The sequence below is a fragment of the Panthera uncia genome, chromosome F1 (assembly GCF_023721935.1).
Source record: "Panthera uncia isolate 11264 chromosome F1, Puncia_PCG_1.0, whole genome shotgun sequence".
Taxonomy (NCBI): Eukaryota; Metazoa; Chordata; class Mammalia; order Carnivora; family Felidae; genus Panthera; species Panthera uncia.
In genome coordinates, this window is record NC_064813.1 from 2940003 (window position 1) to 2957377 (window position 17375).

The 17375-nt window shown below is 42.6% G+C and overlaps 1 protein-coding gene across 4 annotated transcripts in view; it reads right to left on the bottom strand.

The window, feature by feature from the left end:
- CDC42BPA (CDC42 binding protein kinase alpha) overlaps window positions 1-17375 on the bottom strand; it is a 322688-nt gene that overhangs the window by 202017 nt on the left and 103296 nt on the right. For all 4 annotated transcript variants that reach the window (XM_049635114.1, XM_049635113.1, XM_049635116.1 and 1 more), the window contains exons 3-4: window positions 15940-16023; window positions 7866-7961 (exon numbers count right to left, since the gene is read on the bottom strand). In XM_049635114.1, coding sequence (XP_049491071.1) covers window positions 7866-7961; window positions 15940-16023 — 180 coding nt within the window. The remainder of the gene's footprint in view (window positions 1-7865; window positions 7962-15939; window positions 16024-17375) is intronic.

Here is a 17375-nt window from a genome sequence, read left to right on the forward strand (position 1 = left end):
ATGAGAACAGGTACAAATACGAGTAAATCTACACAGATACAGGGGAGGTGAAAGGGAACGTTCATGCTGAGACTAGAGCATGGCAAGTGGCAAGTTCATGCTTGAGTGACCAGTGCTTTCATTGTCTCCATGAAGTAGGAGTCCCAGTCTTCGGGCACAGGGTTATCTTTATAAGGTCCCTGTAGCAGACACAGGGATCACAGCTGCTGTCCCTGCCTTATGGCTGTGTAATCAGAGGCGTAAGAAGTTAAAACGATTTGCCCAAACATACCCTGGGTGGGCGGAAAACCAGAGCTCAGGGTTCTTGATCCTGAGATCAGCTTCTTTGTACTCAAAAGAGTCATCGATAAAAAAACGGACTACACCCATGACATAAAGAATATGTGCAGGGTGCCAGAATACTAAAAAAGAAATTAAAGACACAGACGGAGTCTCTAGCAATCTTTCATCCCTCCAAAATAAACAGACCACTAGGCATGGCCAAAGCACACCATAAGATTTCCAACTCCGAATTTCTTAAAAAAAAAAAAAAAAAAAAATCTTCATCTCAAATCTTGTGCTTATAAGAAACTGCATTCCAAAGAAACAATGCTACAACGTGTGAAAAAGCATACAATAAATGAACTGTGTTCTGGAGAAAGAATGTCTCCTAGAACAGATATACTTGTGGAAGTTTCCTTGGGGAGAAGAGGAAGTCCGTTTAGTCAACCTGCTCTCAGAGACATTCACAGTTAATCCTGGAGCCCACCCTGCACTCATCCTTCCGTGCCTTTTTCTAACAATTTCTATCTTCAGCACAAACTGGTTTCCTGTAAAGAGTCTGGAGTTTGTATGACTAATCACCATCTAACATTTAAATGCCTCTCATCCTGTAAACAGTTGACAAATGCTAATTCAAGAAGCAGAATTTTTGTTTTAAATATTTCCCTGACTTTTTTTCCCCCTCCAGGATAAAAGAACTAAACAGGAAACAGCGGACAAGAAGGTATGAAGAAGACACAAATTTCACAGATTCATAATATTCTAAATGACATCCAAGTGATAAGAATTGCATGTGACAGTGTTGATGCAACTAAGCAGGTTTGTGTTTAAGGAGTTTTTTTTTTTTTTAAAAAGGGTCTAATCACATTTTAATATCATTCATTAAGTTACACCAACTTATATGAAGCAAATAAAACACATATATGCTATGACTCTATATAATTTTTTCATCAATTGGCCGTAGAGATATTTGAGCAGGTTATACGTGAGACTGATGGCTTTCTTGAATCACACAGCACTACAGACCAGGTTCCTTATGTGGCTACCTCCGGGCTAACAGTTATTTTGGAAAAGAACTGTGTAATAAAATTTCCTTTCTGGTATCTAAGACTAGGTTTGCCAACATTTCTAAATGATTTTATTTTCTAATATTTTATAAATATTCAAAAGAAAGTCTTTGATGATACCCAAGGTAATTTAGGACTTGTACTCTTGAGACTAACCCAGCACAAGTTTCCTCTCAGCTAAGAAAAGTTACACTGTAACTTTTATTCTAAAACTATATTTTCTGTAGTTTATTCTATGACTATTATTCTAAATAATTAAGGGCTGATATATATAGGCTATTTCTCACCGAGAAATTAATGAGTGATGTGTGTATATATATATGTGTGTGTGTGTGTATGTGTGTGTGTGTGTATGTATGTGTGTGTGTGTGTGTGTGTGTGTGTGTGTATATAGACTATTTCTCACTGAGATATTTCTCACCGAGAAATTAATGACTGATATATACAGACTATTTCTCACCCAGAAATGAAAAAACAATTCTAACGTCAAAAGCAAAGGACACATAGAAGACTAACCTCAGAGGAGACAGAATAAGTCAGGCTTTTTGTCAATGAAAATGAGGCAAAATGTTGCTATACAAAATTGGGTATTTGGACACTCCGGTTCTGTACCTAAAAACTTCTATGTTTATAACGAAATACAGAGTTTTAAGCAATCCCTGAATCCACAGTGTTGCACCTACCTATAACAGAAAGCATGGTCATTGGTGGATTTATTACCGAAAAGCTTTCAAAAATCCATCATGATGAACTGCTCTAAGTTTGCTAACCAAATACTTGATGTGTGTTTACTCTTAGAAATTTTGCCGACAAATCTGTGTAGATTATATTTGCACTGACACGTTCATTGTGAAAATTTCACAGAAGTATGGCTAAATCAAGTCAAATATAATCCCACCCAATTTAACAGAACTAACATATGCAAAGCTCTCCACCACGACTTTTAAACAATTCTGACTAAAACCCACAATAATAAATACGATTTATATGACGGTTCAATAAATATCATACAAGAAATAAATGTCACGAAACAATAATTCCTCTTACTGCCTGAACTCTGTCATTTCCTATTTTACTTAATTTTTTTAAATGCTGGCTGTAACCCTTACAGTGATTTTATGATCCACCAATGGGTCACAATCTGAAGTTTGAAACACACTATTCCATTCTGCAAGCGCGTAAGGGATATAAAGACAAGATGTGGCCTAAATCAGACGAGCTCCGTGACTACTAAATTACACAAACTTTTAATTATATTTTTGCTGAAGATAGCAGGGCTCATGTCACTTAAGTCAAAGATGTATATATACATATGTTACTCGGATAACGACAGCACTAAGAAAGAAGGTAACGCTAAAATGAAATGAGAAAGATGAATTCAAACTGGGAATTCTGGAGACGACTTTTAACACACAGAATCTGAGCACAATCTTGCAGTATTAACTGGACTTCACCAGGACGAGGGGAGAACAGGCACTAGGACGAAAGGTACCAGGGACAAGGGCCATGAAGGCACAAAGTAGAATACAGATGGCCAAGAGAGGCGCTATTCCACTGAGGCAGAAAACCAGGGTTTGTGGGCGGGCACGGTATTTCCGGTTTACCTTTTCTCTCCGACCACCACCACGGTGCAGCTGACGTCACTGCGAACCATCTCCCTCCACCTCAACCCACTCCCCCTTCATTAGATTCAATGGGGCAGAATCCCCATCTCTCTCTCTCTCGCTCTCTCTCTCTCGCTCTGATCTCTGACCGTCTGCAGGAGTCTTCTCCGTGCTGGGTCCCCTGTCTCTGTCCTCTCCAGGCGAAGCCTCCTCGTTTACAAGCACTAGGCAGTCATTCTCGTCTACTACTTGTATTCGCTGTGATCTACGAAGAGGAGGGGGCCGCCCATTTTTTCCCGTAAAGGGCCAGACAGTAACCACTTCCGCTTGTAGGCCAAGAGGAAAAATCAAGACATATAATAAGATAGAAAACCAATCTCCACACATTTTTATTAGTACAAGTCAAAATAAAATAACTGAGTGTGAGTTTCGTGATACAGGTGTACTAACAGAAAAATGGAATTCTTTATGTGGTGGAGGGGGGTGTAACAGTTTGTTTAATTGGGGCTCAGAGTCAGTGTTCCTCATCATCCGGACCTAAAGCTAACGGCCCTCTGCAAATGCTGATCTGTAACGAGACGCTCGTACGTCATCTGTGAAAATGTCTTCACAAAGATGGCTACTGGTATCAATTCATGAGCAGATGATTAAGTTTGTTTATTTTCTTGAGAAAGATGGAGAGCACGTGGGAGAGGGCAGAGAAAAAGAGGGAGACGGAGAATCCCAAGCAGGCTCCGTGCTGCCAGCACAGAGCCCGACGTGGGGCTTGAACTCATGAGCCACGAGAACATGACCTGAGCCGAAACCAAGAGTCGGACGCTTGACCGACGGAGCCACCAGGCGGCCCTCGTGAGCATATAACTTTAACTGAGCATGCTCCTCGCTTGGAAGGCCTTTGCAGAACGCTCTGGGACTGTCCTGCTACTTGTGTTGAAGCAAGTCATTACACCGCAGATTAATCACTTCTAACTAAAGGTTAGGTGAAGTTCTCAATTGCCGCTAAGCGGGTTTTGAACTCGAGGCAGCTCCTTAGCACTTAAATCAAATCCCCAAAACTGGTCCTAACTGTAGCTGGAGCTCAAAAGGTCTATCTGATACAAATTTATGTGGAAACAGAGACCTCGTTTCTTTTTACTTTCGACAGCATGAGAATCAGATAAAGCAGCTTGACATTACCTGTGATTCAAACAACGTTAAATGTCAAAATGTCCCCGTAGTGTAAGTTTTACACGTAAGTGCTGGGTTGTCTTATAATTTGGGGTTAAATTTATCCTAAAACATGTCAAGTCTACAGGAGAAATGCATTTCAAAGCTATTCAATATTCTCTAATAACGGCTGAGGGTGGGGCTTTTTGTTCAGAAATGTTTCAATCTTGCCCTCTGCCACAAAGTGTTAACACCGCAAAAGCACTCAACGAATGTACAGCAGGTGAGGACACGCGGCTGTGGCTTCTGACAAAAATTCACGAACACGGTAACCGTTGTTTCCATGACACCGAATAAAGTTGACCGGGGATATTACTGGCTCAATAACAAACGACAGATTCAAATACTTGCTGCCAGCTACCTGCCGATTAAGACGACAAAGGACGTCCACGGGCTTTAGGCGCCTGATATTTTACATTATGTGTCAATCTGTCCACACACATTTTCACCGCTCTCCACCGCAAGGCATCTTAGCAGAGGACATTCAGGTTGTACCAAAGTAGTATCTTCTCGACTTCTCCGAAAATACTATGGACTATAATTATTCCACACAAACTATTAACAAAGGCTGATTCGTCAGGGACTTCAAACTCAGCCCCGACGCGTCAACTAACAACAACAGAGCGCAATCTGTAACCTCTTTCAACTCAAGAGCCAAAACCAACCACTCAAAATCGTTTCCAGGTTTGTTTTTTTTTTTTATTTTTTTAACGTTTATTTATTTTTGAGACAGAGAGAGACAGAGCATGGACAGGGGAGGGTCAGAGAGAGGGAGACACAGAATCTGAAACAGGCTCCAGGCTCTGAGCTGTCAGCACAGAGCCCGATGCGGGGCTTGAACTCACGACCGCGAGATCGTGACCTGAGCCGAAGTCGGACGCTTAACCGACTGAGCCACCCAGGCGCCCCGTTTCCAGGTTTTCAAATCAACCACTGATGCTGTTCCCACTGCCCCCCATTCTTTAAGCAACTGTTCTCACCAAGGCTAACAGTCTGAGGCAAGTTTATTTTCTGTGAGCACGTCTCTCTGCGGCCACACACCTGATTTAATTAACCTGACGCTGGTAAGTGGCCTTCCTGCCTGCCTGACAAATGAGCCGTCAGGAACTCCCTATGGTTGCTGCATCCTTTTCATGTTTCATTTCTGTGTCGAAATTCTGCGGTGAAAAGGTATTGTTTTATATTTGGTGACCTTCCTGACGGCTGCCTTCCTGTGGGCTGGGAATGCCGCGACCCGAGCTCAGAGCTCCCTGTGCAACACGGACACCCGCATTCTAGGACAGCAGTGGTGCGGCGCCCGGTCACACTGGGCTGCCGTTTGGGTCGTTAACAATCTCATCCGCACTCCGCTTGCCTGAAAAGCACAGTACGTAAATGTGCACGTGCATTCTTCCCAACAGGAATCATAAAACGTCACGGTACAGCGATACGTATTGCATTAGAAATGCTATCAAGTTAGGGCGCCCGGGGGGCTCGGTTGGTTAAGCGTCCGACTTCGGCTCAGGTCATGATCTCACGGTTCGTGGGTTCGAGCCCCACGCCGGGCTCTGTGCTGACAGCTCGGAGCCTGGAGCCTGGAGCCTGCTTCAGATTCTGTGTCTCCCTCTCTCTCTGCCCCTCCCCTGCTTCCGCTGTCTCCCTCACTCTTTCAAAAATAAACAGACGTTAAAAAAAAAGAGGAAAGGCTATCAAGTTATAACCGTCACTGTGATTTGAAGGCTGCCGAGCAGCTGTGCAAAGCATCGCGACTCACGTGTACATACGTGTCACCGTGTGTCACCGTGCCGGCCGCTGTCGCAAGAGGCCAACTCCTCTGCCCTTGTAGTGCAAAAGCAGCCACTGACAACATACACGTCGGCAGGCATGGCCGCGCTCCAACAGAACTTTATGGACACTGAATTGTGAATTTTATGGAACATTCACGGGTCACAAAATATTCTTCTTTTGACTTTTTTTCAAGTATTTAAAAATGTAAAAACAATTCTTAGCTTGCAGGCTGTACAAAAGTAAGTAGGGGGCGAAATTTGAGCTGCAGGCCGTAGTTCGCTGAAAACTGATCCAGAAGAGGAAGAACCCCAAGATACGTAGTGCTCGCGGCCCTCAGGAGCACCTGACTGACAGGTCTAATCCACTAAATGGATCACGTGACAATTCAAAGCCAATATGTGCAAATTAAACTAACCACCCTCCCCCTCCTCTACTTTCTCCTTCCCAAATAGGTTTCCCAACTCGATTCGTCAACTACTAAGCACTGAATCCCACAAGTCAGGCCCTGGAACAAGAGGAATCGTTCACACTGTCCCTTTTAAAGCCCCTCTTGAAATCAGACTGAGGTCCCAGCTCCCCAGTTGGCTCTCCACTCGAAGCCCCACTGTACACCCTCTCCCCTTCCCTACTGTGATCACCCTGGCTTCCTCCCTTCCTCAGACGCCCCTCGTCCCCTCTTACCACAAACTTTCCACGGCCCTAAAAACACAGTGTTCACGCCTGGCTCCGTGAGAGACGCCTGAGCGATGGCGGGGGAAGGCAGGAGGAAGGAGCTAAGAGACCGATCGAGGCAGTTCCATTTCTGTCGTCCAGGCTCTCAGACACAATGCCATTTTTAAAAATACACAAGAGTTGCAGACCAAAATACCCCACCGATTTGAGAAACGTGGCTGACTTCTTATCCGTGACACGTCAGGTGCCACGTGCTGGGACTCTCTCATCTGTCCCCGCCCCTCCCCACGCCCCTACTGTCCCCTCCATCAAGCCGCTCCACCCTGCACATTTGTGTTCACCATGCCCCCCCTGCCTCTTCTCCCTTCTGGGTTTAGCTCATTGACATTCGTCTCCGAAGGCTCCTCACTGACTTCACGCCTGGGAATGAAGGTTCTACTTTCTTCATCTGGAATGAATGTTACACTTTCTCAGCTAAGTCTGAGGATATTACTTACTTGGCTTTGGACTGATCGTCCGGAACAGTAAGAAAAGAGATCCTTTGTCTCTTACTACTGAATCTCTGGGATCTAGAGGGCAGTGCCTAGCACACGGCACACGTCCCATAAATGTCCGTCACGAGAACAAGACTTCGTACTAATTTTTAGCCCCCGGGCCCCAGTGTTGTGCGTGGCACTCGGCAGGGACTCAACACGTGTGCTAAAAAAAAAAAAACAAACCGTGAGACAAAAACGGGGGCCAGGAAACGAAGAGCCTGGAACAGCAGGCCCAGGGGTCGTACGTGGAGGCGTGCGGCCACCATCATCTCCTTCAGTCTTCACTCAGCGGTGCTTCTCAGCTTCCCGTTTTCCTCCGAGCTCATTCCCAATATCTTCTGCCACGTGGTTCGGGATGTCCATATAAAAGCAGATGAGCCCGGATGTGAAACGCGGCTCCGCTTAAAGTGGCACGTGGCCACTTTGCAAAATGTGTAAAATTCCAAGTAGAAAAAGAATACTACAGATCAAATATATCGGGAAAATCGTGAAAAGAGAAAATCCTGAGCACTTTTTCTAGAATTTAAATGTCTGGATTTAGTATCGACTTGCCTATTACAGAGCATAGAAGATTCCAGTGGAAAGGTACCAAATTACCCGGGGGGGGGGGGGGGACGACAATTTACATGCTGTGAAATTCAGTGGTATTCTAAATAATAACTACATTTAAATAACGCTTAAAAGAAAATAATGCTAAATTCTGCTGATAAAAATTAAGTAAGAATATTGAAACATGTAAAAGTGGTTCTTACTAAGTTATTGTCATCCTGGAAAGCATAATGCAGGGTTGTAATCCATTTATTATCTCCATTCACTAACACGTCCCTTTCTTCACGAAAACACGCTGTCTGAAAAGGAAAAAAAAACAAACACTTTTTTAATCAGAGGACACGTCACGTAAAACTAGGCAATATATTATACAAACAATTGCTTAAGCTGTTTGTTAATGCTTTCTGTCCTGGAAAAGGAGTACATCCAGTATTCCAGGACTTTTCTACAGGTCAAGCACCCTCAGAAAGTGAGCAGCAGGAATGATACCTTGAAAACATTCTCTCTTGAAAACTCCTGCTGTAGTTCCAAACAACCAGAAAAGTGCACAGATTCATTTCACAACCACGGCCCATTTAGGTAATATAAACGGTAACATTTTGCCATCTTTACTTCTGTTCTTTTTAATTTTAAGGACATAAAATATAAGTGGTAATCTTCCTCCTTTCACCCTGCCCCGCCCTCCTCCCTTGATAAAATGACTCATCCGTAGTATATGTTATATTCTTCCCATCATATGCTTGGATCACACGTGTACGTGTCCAAAATCAACAGAATTGCTTTGCATTTGAAAATTTCCCATGAATGTTATCATTTGATCTTTCCTTCTGCAACTCAATTACTTCTTGTTCAATGATGGCTATTTTCCTTTCAACGGCTGTGACATTCCATCGTTTGAATCTTCTGGAATTTATTCACGCAAACCCCCAACCAGGAAAACACAGTTACCTCCGATTTTGTTATTACGATGTTGCAATGAACATATTTGTGCTAGTGTGCAAGAATCTCTCTAGGGTATACACTTAGAGGTCGAAATGCTACCCAGAAGCATTTTCAACTTTACCAGACGGAGCCAATTTTCTCCGCTACGTCTGTGCTGATTACTACCCTTTCCCCGGTGTAGAAATCTCCCCATTCCCCACATCCTCAACTGTATTTGACATTAAAAGGCTTTGAAATGTGTCAATACAATGGGTGTAAATCCATATGTCACCGCTCTTTTCATTAACGTATTCCTAATTACCCATACAGATAAACAGCTTTACGTACGCTTACTGGATAACCGAACTTTCTCTTTGAATTCTTCATTCCCCTTTGTCCATTTCCTGTGACGGACTGTTTTTTCCTTTTTGATTTATAAAAGTTTTAGCTTATTGTGAGACTGTATTTCCAATATTATAAAGGTAGAACCTCAGAAATGTGGCTTTATATGGTTTTTATGTGGTTTTATATGATACATTATAATTCTATAATGTTTGTTTATTTTTGAGAGAGAGAGCACGAGTGGGGGAGGGGCAGAGAGAGAGAGGGAGACACAGAATCCGAAGCAGGCTCCAAGCTCCGAGCTGTCAGCACAGAGCCTGACGTGGGGCGTGAACCCACAAACCGTGGATCATGACCTGGGCTAAAGTCGGACGTTTAACCGACTGAGCCACCCAGGTGCCCCGATAATCTATCATCTTTAGTTTTAATTTGAAAAAACCACCACACCAGAAAGTTCAAAAAGAACCGAAGGCTGAAAGTAAAATCTCAATCTGCTGAGTCACACCCTTTCGGTGTCACGCGTGTCCAGAGGTCACCGCCTAGAACTCTGTGCGGTGTCTTCTTAGAAAATCTGTGTCCCTCTGTGTGAACACACGTGTGCACGTGAACACATGCAACATTCACGTGGTACCTCACCTCCCCTACCTTTTCTTTTCTTTATGCAAATCAGGCCACGGTGCTCTGCAAGTTATTGTTTTTTCAAGTAATGATATACCCAAACAGTTTTCCAAACCAGTACGCAGACACCTCCTTCCTGGCTGCATACGCCATGCACACTGAAAAACCATCACGGTATTCCACCTAGAGGAGGTGCTTACTTACTGATTTCCCAAAAAATAAATGCAGCCATGACACACAAAACAATTAACATTACCTAATCGAGTACCCTAATTCTTTCCATGTATTTCCATAAAATTTTATTTGCTCAAACAAAACTTCCAAAGCCATGCGTGAGATAGCACCAGAGAAAATTTTAAAAATCATTAAACCAAATAAATGGGCAGTTTTACCTGCCGCTTCGATTATTAAAGTCCACACAATGCTCTGGTTCACTTTAGAGGGAAAACAGAACCACCCGACACACTCACTGCTAAGTTCTGTTTCAGAATTTGCGTGACCTACAATTACAGTCTGAGAGAGAGACAGAGGTAAGAACTGTCGGAGCCCAGAAGACTCCTTTCTCCTGACCATCTTGTTAGGACAGCTTTCCGGAATCTCAAAGACATTCCAGCTAAATTCTAAAACACGTTTGATAGGCGACTCCAAAGCAAATCACGCTCCAAAGACTATTTGTCAACAGATGAAACTTCAGTATATTCTAATCTATTCTGAACTGTTCCATGAAAAAACAATTTTTAAAAATATAAAATAAACTATGACCCAGAACTTCAAACACATACAAGAGAAGAGAGTAAAACCACCTCTTCCCCACAATGTACTCATCGACCAATGTCAGCAACTATGTCATTGTTCCATCCACACCCTTTTACCCCCTCACCCTTGTGACCACCCTCCCTCCATGGAAATGCATGTGTGTGCACATGTACATACACACACACACACACACACACACACACACACACACACACAGCGTTTTTTGAAGCAAATCTCAGATACCATATGATTTAATCCGTAAGTATTTAGGTATTAAACTAGTCCTAAGATACTCAGATACTGAGTTTAGATGTAAAACACAGTCTCCTTTTTTGCCCCAGTAGGTCGCATTGTCCTCAGCTGTCACAAGTGGGGTGGGGGTGGTTAGGACAATCGCACGGGAAGAGGCCGGGGATGCTGCTATGCATCCTACAATGCACAGGACAGCTTATGCCCCAAGGAATTAGCCGGTCCCCAATGTCACAGTCACTGCGGAGAAGCCCTGTTCTCAAGCAATATTAGCCAAACCATGATGCATGCGTTACCTCAGGCTTCGTGAAGTTCTAACAAGGACTCCACGCGCATAAATAGGCGGGGATCCGCTACCGTGGAGTTTAATCTGAGGAGTGGATAAATTTTAGTCTGCACAACATGAAAATCCCGCCACGTAAAAACGATCCTTGAATCCCTTCACAACCTCAGTACACAAACTAAAGCACCACAGAAGCCAACAGCAGCGTGGCGGACCATGAGCATCTGATCCCGTCTCGTTCTTATTTACGCCGCACGTGCTTCTGAGGTGTGGTGAGTGGCTCTGATGCACTGTCTTCTCACATTCTGAATCTTCTCTCTGCCAGCCGCACGTAGTCAGATGTGCTGAAATGACTGAATGTGTTGATAATTTGATTCCACCTTACTGAGAATTCACACTTTGATTAAACTCACTATTCCAAGGTATACGTATAAAGATTTTGACTACAGCACAGTTCAAGAGAGTAAAAAGATAGTAAAATGTGGACGTAATCTAAATGGCCATCAATGTTTGTGTTTTTTTTAATGTTTTTATTTATTTTTGAGAAGAGAGAGACAGAGCATGAGCAGGGGAGGGGAGAGAGAAAAAGGGAGACACAGAATCGGAAGCAGGCTCCGGGCTCCGAGCTGTCAGCACAGAGCCCGACGCGGGGCTCGAAATCACAAACTATGAGGTCATGACCTAAGCCAAAGTTGGATGCCCAACCAAGTGAGCCACCCAGGTGCCCCGGCCATCAATGTTTAAAAAAAAAAAAATCAAACTACTAAAAAATATATCCATTTAGTATAATGAGACGATTTAACAGGCTGAGATAAATGTATAAATATGGAAATAGAAAAATCCAACATATGTATTATTAAATGATAAAAGCAATGTGAAAAATCAGTCTTTTAGTATGAGTCCATTATAATAAAACTTTCCATTAAGGACAAATATGAAACTCTTAATAATGGTTTACTTTGAATAGAAAGATTAGATACTGGAAGAAGGAAAAGGGACCTTTCATATTTTTACTTCTTACTTTTTTTACTTCTTTACTTTTTACTTCTTTACTTTTCTGTCATGCTTACTTTTTTTTTTAATGTAGGTGGCAGATCAGGAAATAAGGCAGATCAAATCCAATGGCCTCAATTCATGAATATCACTATTACTGGCACCAGTCGTTATGAAAATAATAAAGGAATAACAACAGTAACAAAAATAATAAGGCAAGTGGCATAAACCGGTACCATCACCGTTCAACCAAGATACATTATTCCTCTATGACACAGAGATCATTATCATCTTCTGTAATCAGCAAGACGACAAAACCCCGGAAAGGACTAACTCCAATGGAGAGCATTTCTGTCAACTATTTCACACCCTCCAGTGAAATGAGTGAGGACACCTCCTATAAAGCACTGAATAACTGTGAAGAGAAGGTAACATTTACAGAACTTATTGGAAGAAGTTCAGGGACTGTTGACAAAGTCTGTAGATGATGAATGAGCAGGGACAGTGATCTCTGAACATAAGATGTTAGCAATTATTCAGCTGCCCAGAAAGAGAGAGGGTGTCCTACGACCTTCAAATAATGCATGTCCTACTAATTACGTATTTGTTATGCAACTTAAATGGAAAGAAATACAGCCAGTAGGTTGGAGGTAAATCTTTGAAAACTTACTTTGTTTCATTTCATTTCATTTCATTTCATTTCATTTCATTTCATTTCAGAGACAGCAAGCAGGCATGCGAGCAGGGACAGAGGCAGAGGGAGAGAGAAAATCTTAAGCAGGCTCCATGCTTGGCACGGAGCCCGATGTGGGGCTCGATCCCACGACCCTGGAATCATGCATGACCTGAGCCGAAATCAAGAGTCGGACACTCAACTACTGAGCCACCCAGGCACCCCTGAAAAACTGGTCTGAAACATCAACAATGCACAGGTTAAGAATCGAGACACGTTGCTGCTCAACTGTAAATTATCAAGCATCATGAGTGGCCCAGTTTCCCAAAGCTGGAGAGGTCGTGGTCAGAGCAGCGGTTTTTTTTTTTTAACATTTGTTTAAAAAAGGACTTGATAATTCAAGCACAGAAATACAATTCCACTCTAGTTCAAAATGAATCTCTCTTTAAAAATTTCAGTGTAGGGGCGCCTGGGTGTCTCAGTCAGTTAAGCATCTGACTTTTGGCTCAGGTCATGATCTCACGGTTCATGAGTTCGAGCCCCACGTCAGGCTCTGTGCAGACAGCTTGGAGCCTGGAGTCTGCTTTGGATTCTGTGTCTCCCTCGTTCTCTGCCCCTCCCCTGCTCATGTTCTGTCTCTGTCTCTCAAAAATAAATAAATGTTAAAAAAAAATTTTTAATAAAAATTTTTTTTAAAAATTTCAATGTAGAATTTCTTTAATGCAAGTTTCAAATAGTTCCTTTAGAATACTGAATCTGCCTTGTATCCTTGAAGTAAAACCATCCGTCATTGGTATATGCACAAGTCTTTTTATATATAGCTGAATTCTATTTGCTGACATTTTGCTAAAGACATTTTTATCTATGTTCATGAGGCATTTTGGTCTTTAATTTCTTTGTATAGTCCCTGTCTGGCTTTCCTATCTGAGTAATACTGACTTCCCAGAGTAAGTGATGTTCCTCAGGCCCCACGGTCCACCTCCTTCTCTCTGCCTTCCAGTGTCTTCTTGTATTTGTTTTATATATAATGTCCAAGGCCTTGAAGACTGTACTTAAGGGGAGGGATAGGAAGAAATACATTTATTCCATCTTGCCCCAGGAAGAAAATATACTAACGTTTCTTTTTTTTTTTTTTTTAATTTTTTTCTTAATGTTTTTATTTATTTTTGAGACAGAGAGAGACAGAGCACGAGCAGGGAAGGGGCAGAGAGAGAGGGAGACACAGAATCCGAAGCAGGCTCCAGGCTCTGAGCCATCAGCACAGAGCCCGATATGGGGCTCGAACTCACAGACTGCGAGACCATGAACTGAGCCGAAGTCGGACACTCAACCAACTGAGCCACCCAGGCGCCCCATAACGTTTCTTAATTCAACAAAATTATATTTACTTCCTAATTATTCCTTGTTTTATCTTCGATCTGGGCCACTTCTTCCAGTCAGTGGTCAAAGGCAACCCAGTGACCTTCCTCCCCAGCACACCAACTTCAAAGAAAAGAGTTCAGACTTTAACTCCGTTTTTCACAACTCCAACGCCAAAACACTGAACTGACTATAATTATGATTTCCGCAAAACAATTAGAACACGCTTCTTTACTATTTCTTACTGGTAAGACCTGTAGCGCCAGCCACTGGCAATGCCGCCAGCATCTTTGGCCGCAGAAACTCTACCGTCCGGAGGCCACGTCCTTCCAGGGATGGCCCGTAGTTGGTGACCGAATACGGCAGGTACGAAAAGGCCAGCCCTCTGGCCTCACGTGGGGCTCCGCGGGACCGCTGCTGCTCCACAGACAGCCTGACTTCTCCCCGAAAACATTTCACCCCCTTTCCCTCCCGTCGGTCCCCATCTCAGAAGAATGCCCTAATTCAATCTCCGTGTTCACCACCTGCAAAGTCCAACCAGCGACAGTAAGGCAACTCGGTGTTAGGGAGATTCCAAAGTAAAGACCGAAGCTACTGAACGTAACGGACACTGGCGCATGCGCCAGAAAGAGACACAAACGTCGCCAAATGCTTTTCTCAACGGTTACTGTCCCGTGGAGAGGGGCTGCGTGGGGTGGGGCGCGGTCAAAGAAGACTTCAGCTCCATCTGTAACGCGCTAGTGTTTTACAAATAATGTATCTGTATTTCGCTTCTGTAGTTTGCTTGTGTGTTTTTACCCCCCAGGACACACATAGAAAATAAGACTGAAAGCAACAACTTCCCCGGAACGTTAGTGATTAATTCCAGGTGGTGGAATATAAGTGACTGTTAGCTGCTTCTTCGTGTTTTGTTACATTTCTCAAACTTCCCAAAGGAAACAACTGGCAAAGTATTTCACTAACGGTCCCATCTACCACCAAGGGAACCTTTTTTGCTTTTCTCCGTATGCTTGGTGCTTTCCAGGTTGCTTCAAGCACTGGTCGGTAAAGATTCCTTTTCTTTTCTTTTTTTTTTTTTTGTTTTGTTTTGTTTTATTTGTTTTTGAGAGCAAGACAGAGCATGAGAGGGGGAGGGGCAGAGAGAGAAGGAGACACAGAATCGGAAGCAGGCTCCAGGCTCTGAGCTGTCAGCACAGAGCCCGATGTGGGGCTCAAACCCACAGACCATGAGATCATGACCTGAGCAGAAGTCGGACGCTTAACCGACTGAGCTGCCCAGGTATCCCTGGTAGGTGAAGATTTCTAAGCGCTGTTTCTCGTTAGAGAACTCTAACCTCCAGAACTAATATTCAGCCTGCTCGGCAGTATGAACCTCCTACAGGTTCAAATACTGAAATACTTGCACACCAGTAAGTTCTGCTTCCCTGAGGCCCCCCACCCAGCCCCCCACCCAGGATCGAACACGGCAGGACACCTCCAGAACCCCACCCCAAATTTACGTGTAACGTCAGTTCTGACCATACCGCACCAGCAATGAGACATTTGTAACCTCACTCCGGCCGATCTCTCCTTCATGTCTAGGACCAACACAGAAACACCAGCAGTTGCTGCAAGAGCAGATTTCACTACCATCCTCTAATCACGTAAAAACACAAATTTAACTGTGTAATCGGTAGTAACGAGAAGTCTTAGAGGGCACACTCAAAGCTCGGGCTGACCTCTGCTTTGAGCAGAACACAGATGATACAGAATATAAACAAGTTACATCAAGCTGGAAATCAATCATTATTTCTTCCCATAAAAGTTTTAAACTGGTTTCCAAACACCCTTTTCACATGAATACTTAAGCACCACATTACAGGGTTTCCATTTGGCTTTCAGACGATATGAAATTATACGAATTATAACTTTTATCATCACTATATCACAACTGTAAATTGCTGAATTTGTTATCTTAAAAATAACGTTACTACAGACACAATGTTACTGAATGATTTAAAGATCTATTGGTCTCTGTAATTTTATAGGTCTCTAAAATCATTTCTAAAACATTATTTAAACATTCCAATAATGAGAATCTTACCTCAGCTCTTTTCAGCATTTCCCATTTATTCAATATTTTCATGGCAAATACCTTATCTGCATTTTTTAGTTTCACTACAGCAACCTAGAAAAGGAAAGACAACTTTTAAAATATGACAAATACAACTTTTTTCAGTTACCCATTTTCCTTTTTCCTCTCTGTAAAAAAGTAAATACCAAAATTATCAATGACTTCCATGCAGTTCATAATCTAAGATCCTAAATCAAACAGTATTGTCAGTTGAAAAAGTTACATTAGTCAACATGTGCCAAACAAATGTTATTTTTTAACGCCATATCAACTAATTGTTTACTGTATCCTCCTTTTCCAGTTTTCTGCTCTAGAATTTAAACTCAGCATCTACTATCACTAGGAAATTGACCAAAATGTACAACATTGGAATGACTAGAGCTTGTTAAATACCGCATGCCAGATTCCAACACGATGCTGCACGGAATCGTGTTGCCAACACGAATCTGTTTTGTGGGAATCAATTAATATAAAGTAAACTGCAAATGAGACTATTTTTCACACCACATATTCTTACCCCCACCTCCATCTGTCTGTCTGTCTGTCTGTCTCTCTCTCTCTCTCTCTCTCTCACACACACACACACACACACACACACACACCCCTAAAGATCAGTTAAGGCTAACAGCTCTACAAATTGTAGACTTCACACATTCCTTTCCAACCATAAAAGGAACAGACATTTTTGTATTTTTTTGTATTTTAGTTACGGATCGAAAAGCTGTCAAATAAAAATAAATAAGCCTCAACAAACTGATTACCTTTCTGTTTCTGCCTCTCTGCTTCCCTTTGACTAGATAATTTCAAAGGGCCCTTCCAGCTCCCTGGGGATGCGCTAGGGCTCAGCCTGAACTACGGAAGTGGAGACCTAGGTGGCTTCCAGTCACTGGGGGCTGGGAAGAGGAAGATAAACGCTACCCTGATACACAGAAGTAGAAAACAAACTATATACAGCATCTCTTCCGACTAGTTCAAAGGGATGTTTCCAAGGATAGTGAATAGGTTTAAAGTCAAGTGTCAAAATTTTAAAATCTCAACAGCAAATGTACATATTAGGAGCACTTCATAAATCTGTATTTGGATTAGACTGCAATAAAAGTAACATGACCATAGAACCAAAATCACTGTATGATGCCATTACACGATGCAAACTAGAACGTTTCTTGGCAATTGTCGTAAATGGTTACGATATCTTGTGATTAGAGTTTTTCATCCATCAAAATGGTAGGAAAGAAGAGGAATATCTCAATTTCAAGTGCAAGCACTTTAGTCTTTAGTCATTTCTGAAATGATGGGTCAGTGAAACTGTTCTCCCAACGGGTTCATGCTTAAAGAAAGGGGGCTGTCCATGGCCCAGCAACAATCTAAATGTCCACTGCCAGATGAACAGACGAAGAAAATGTGGC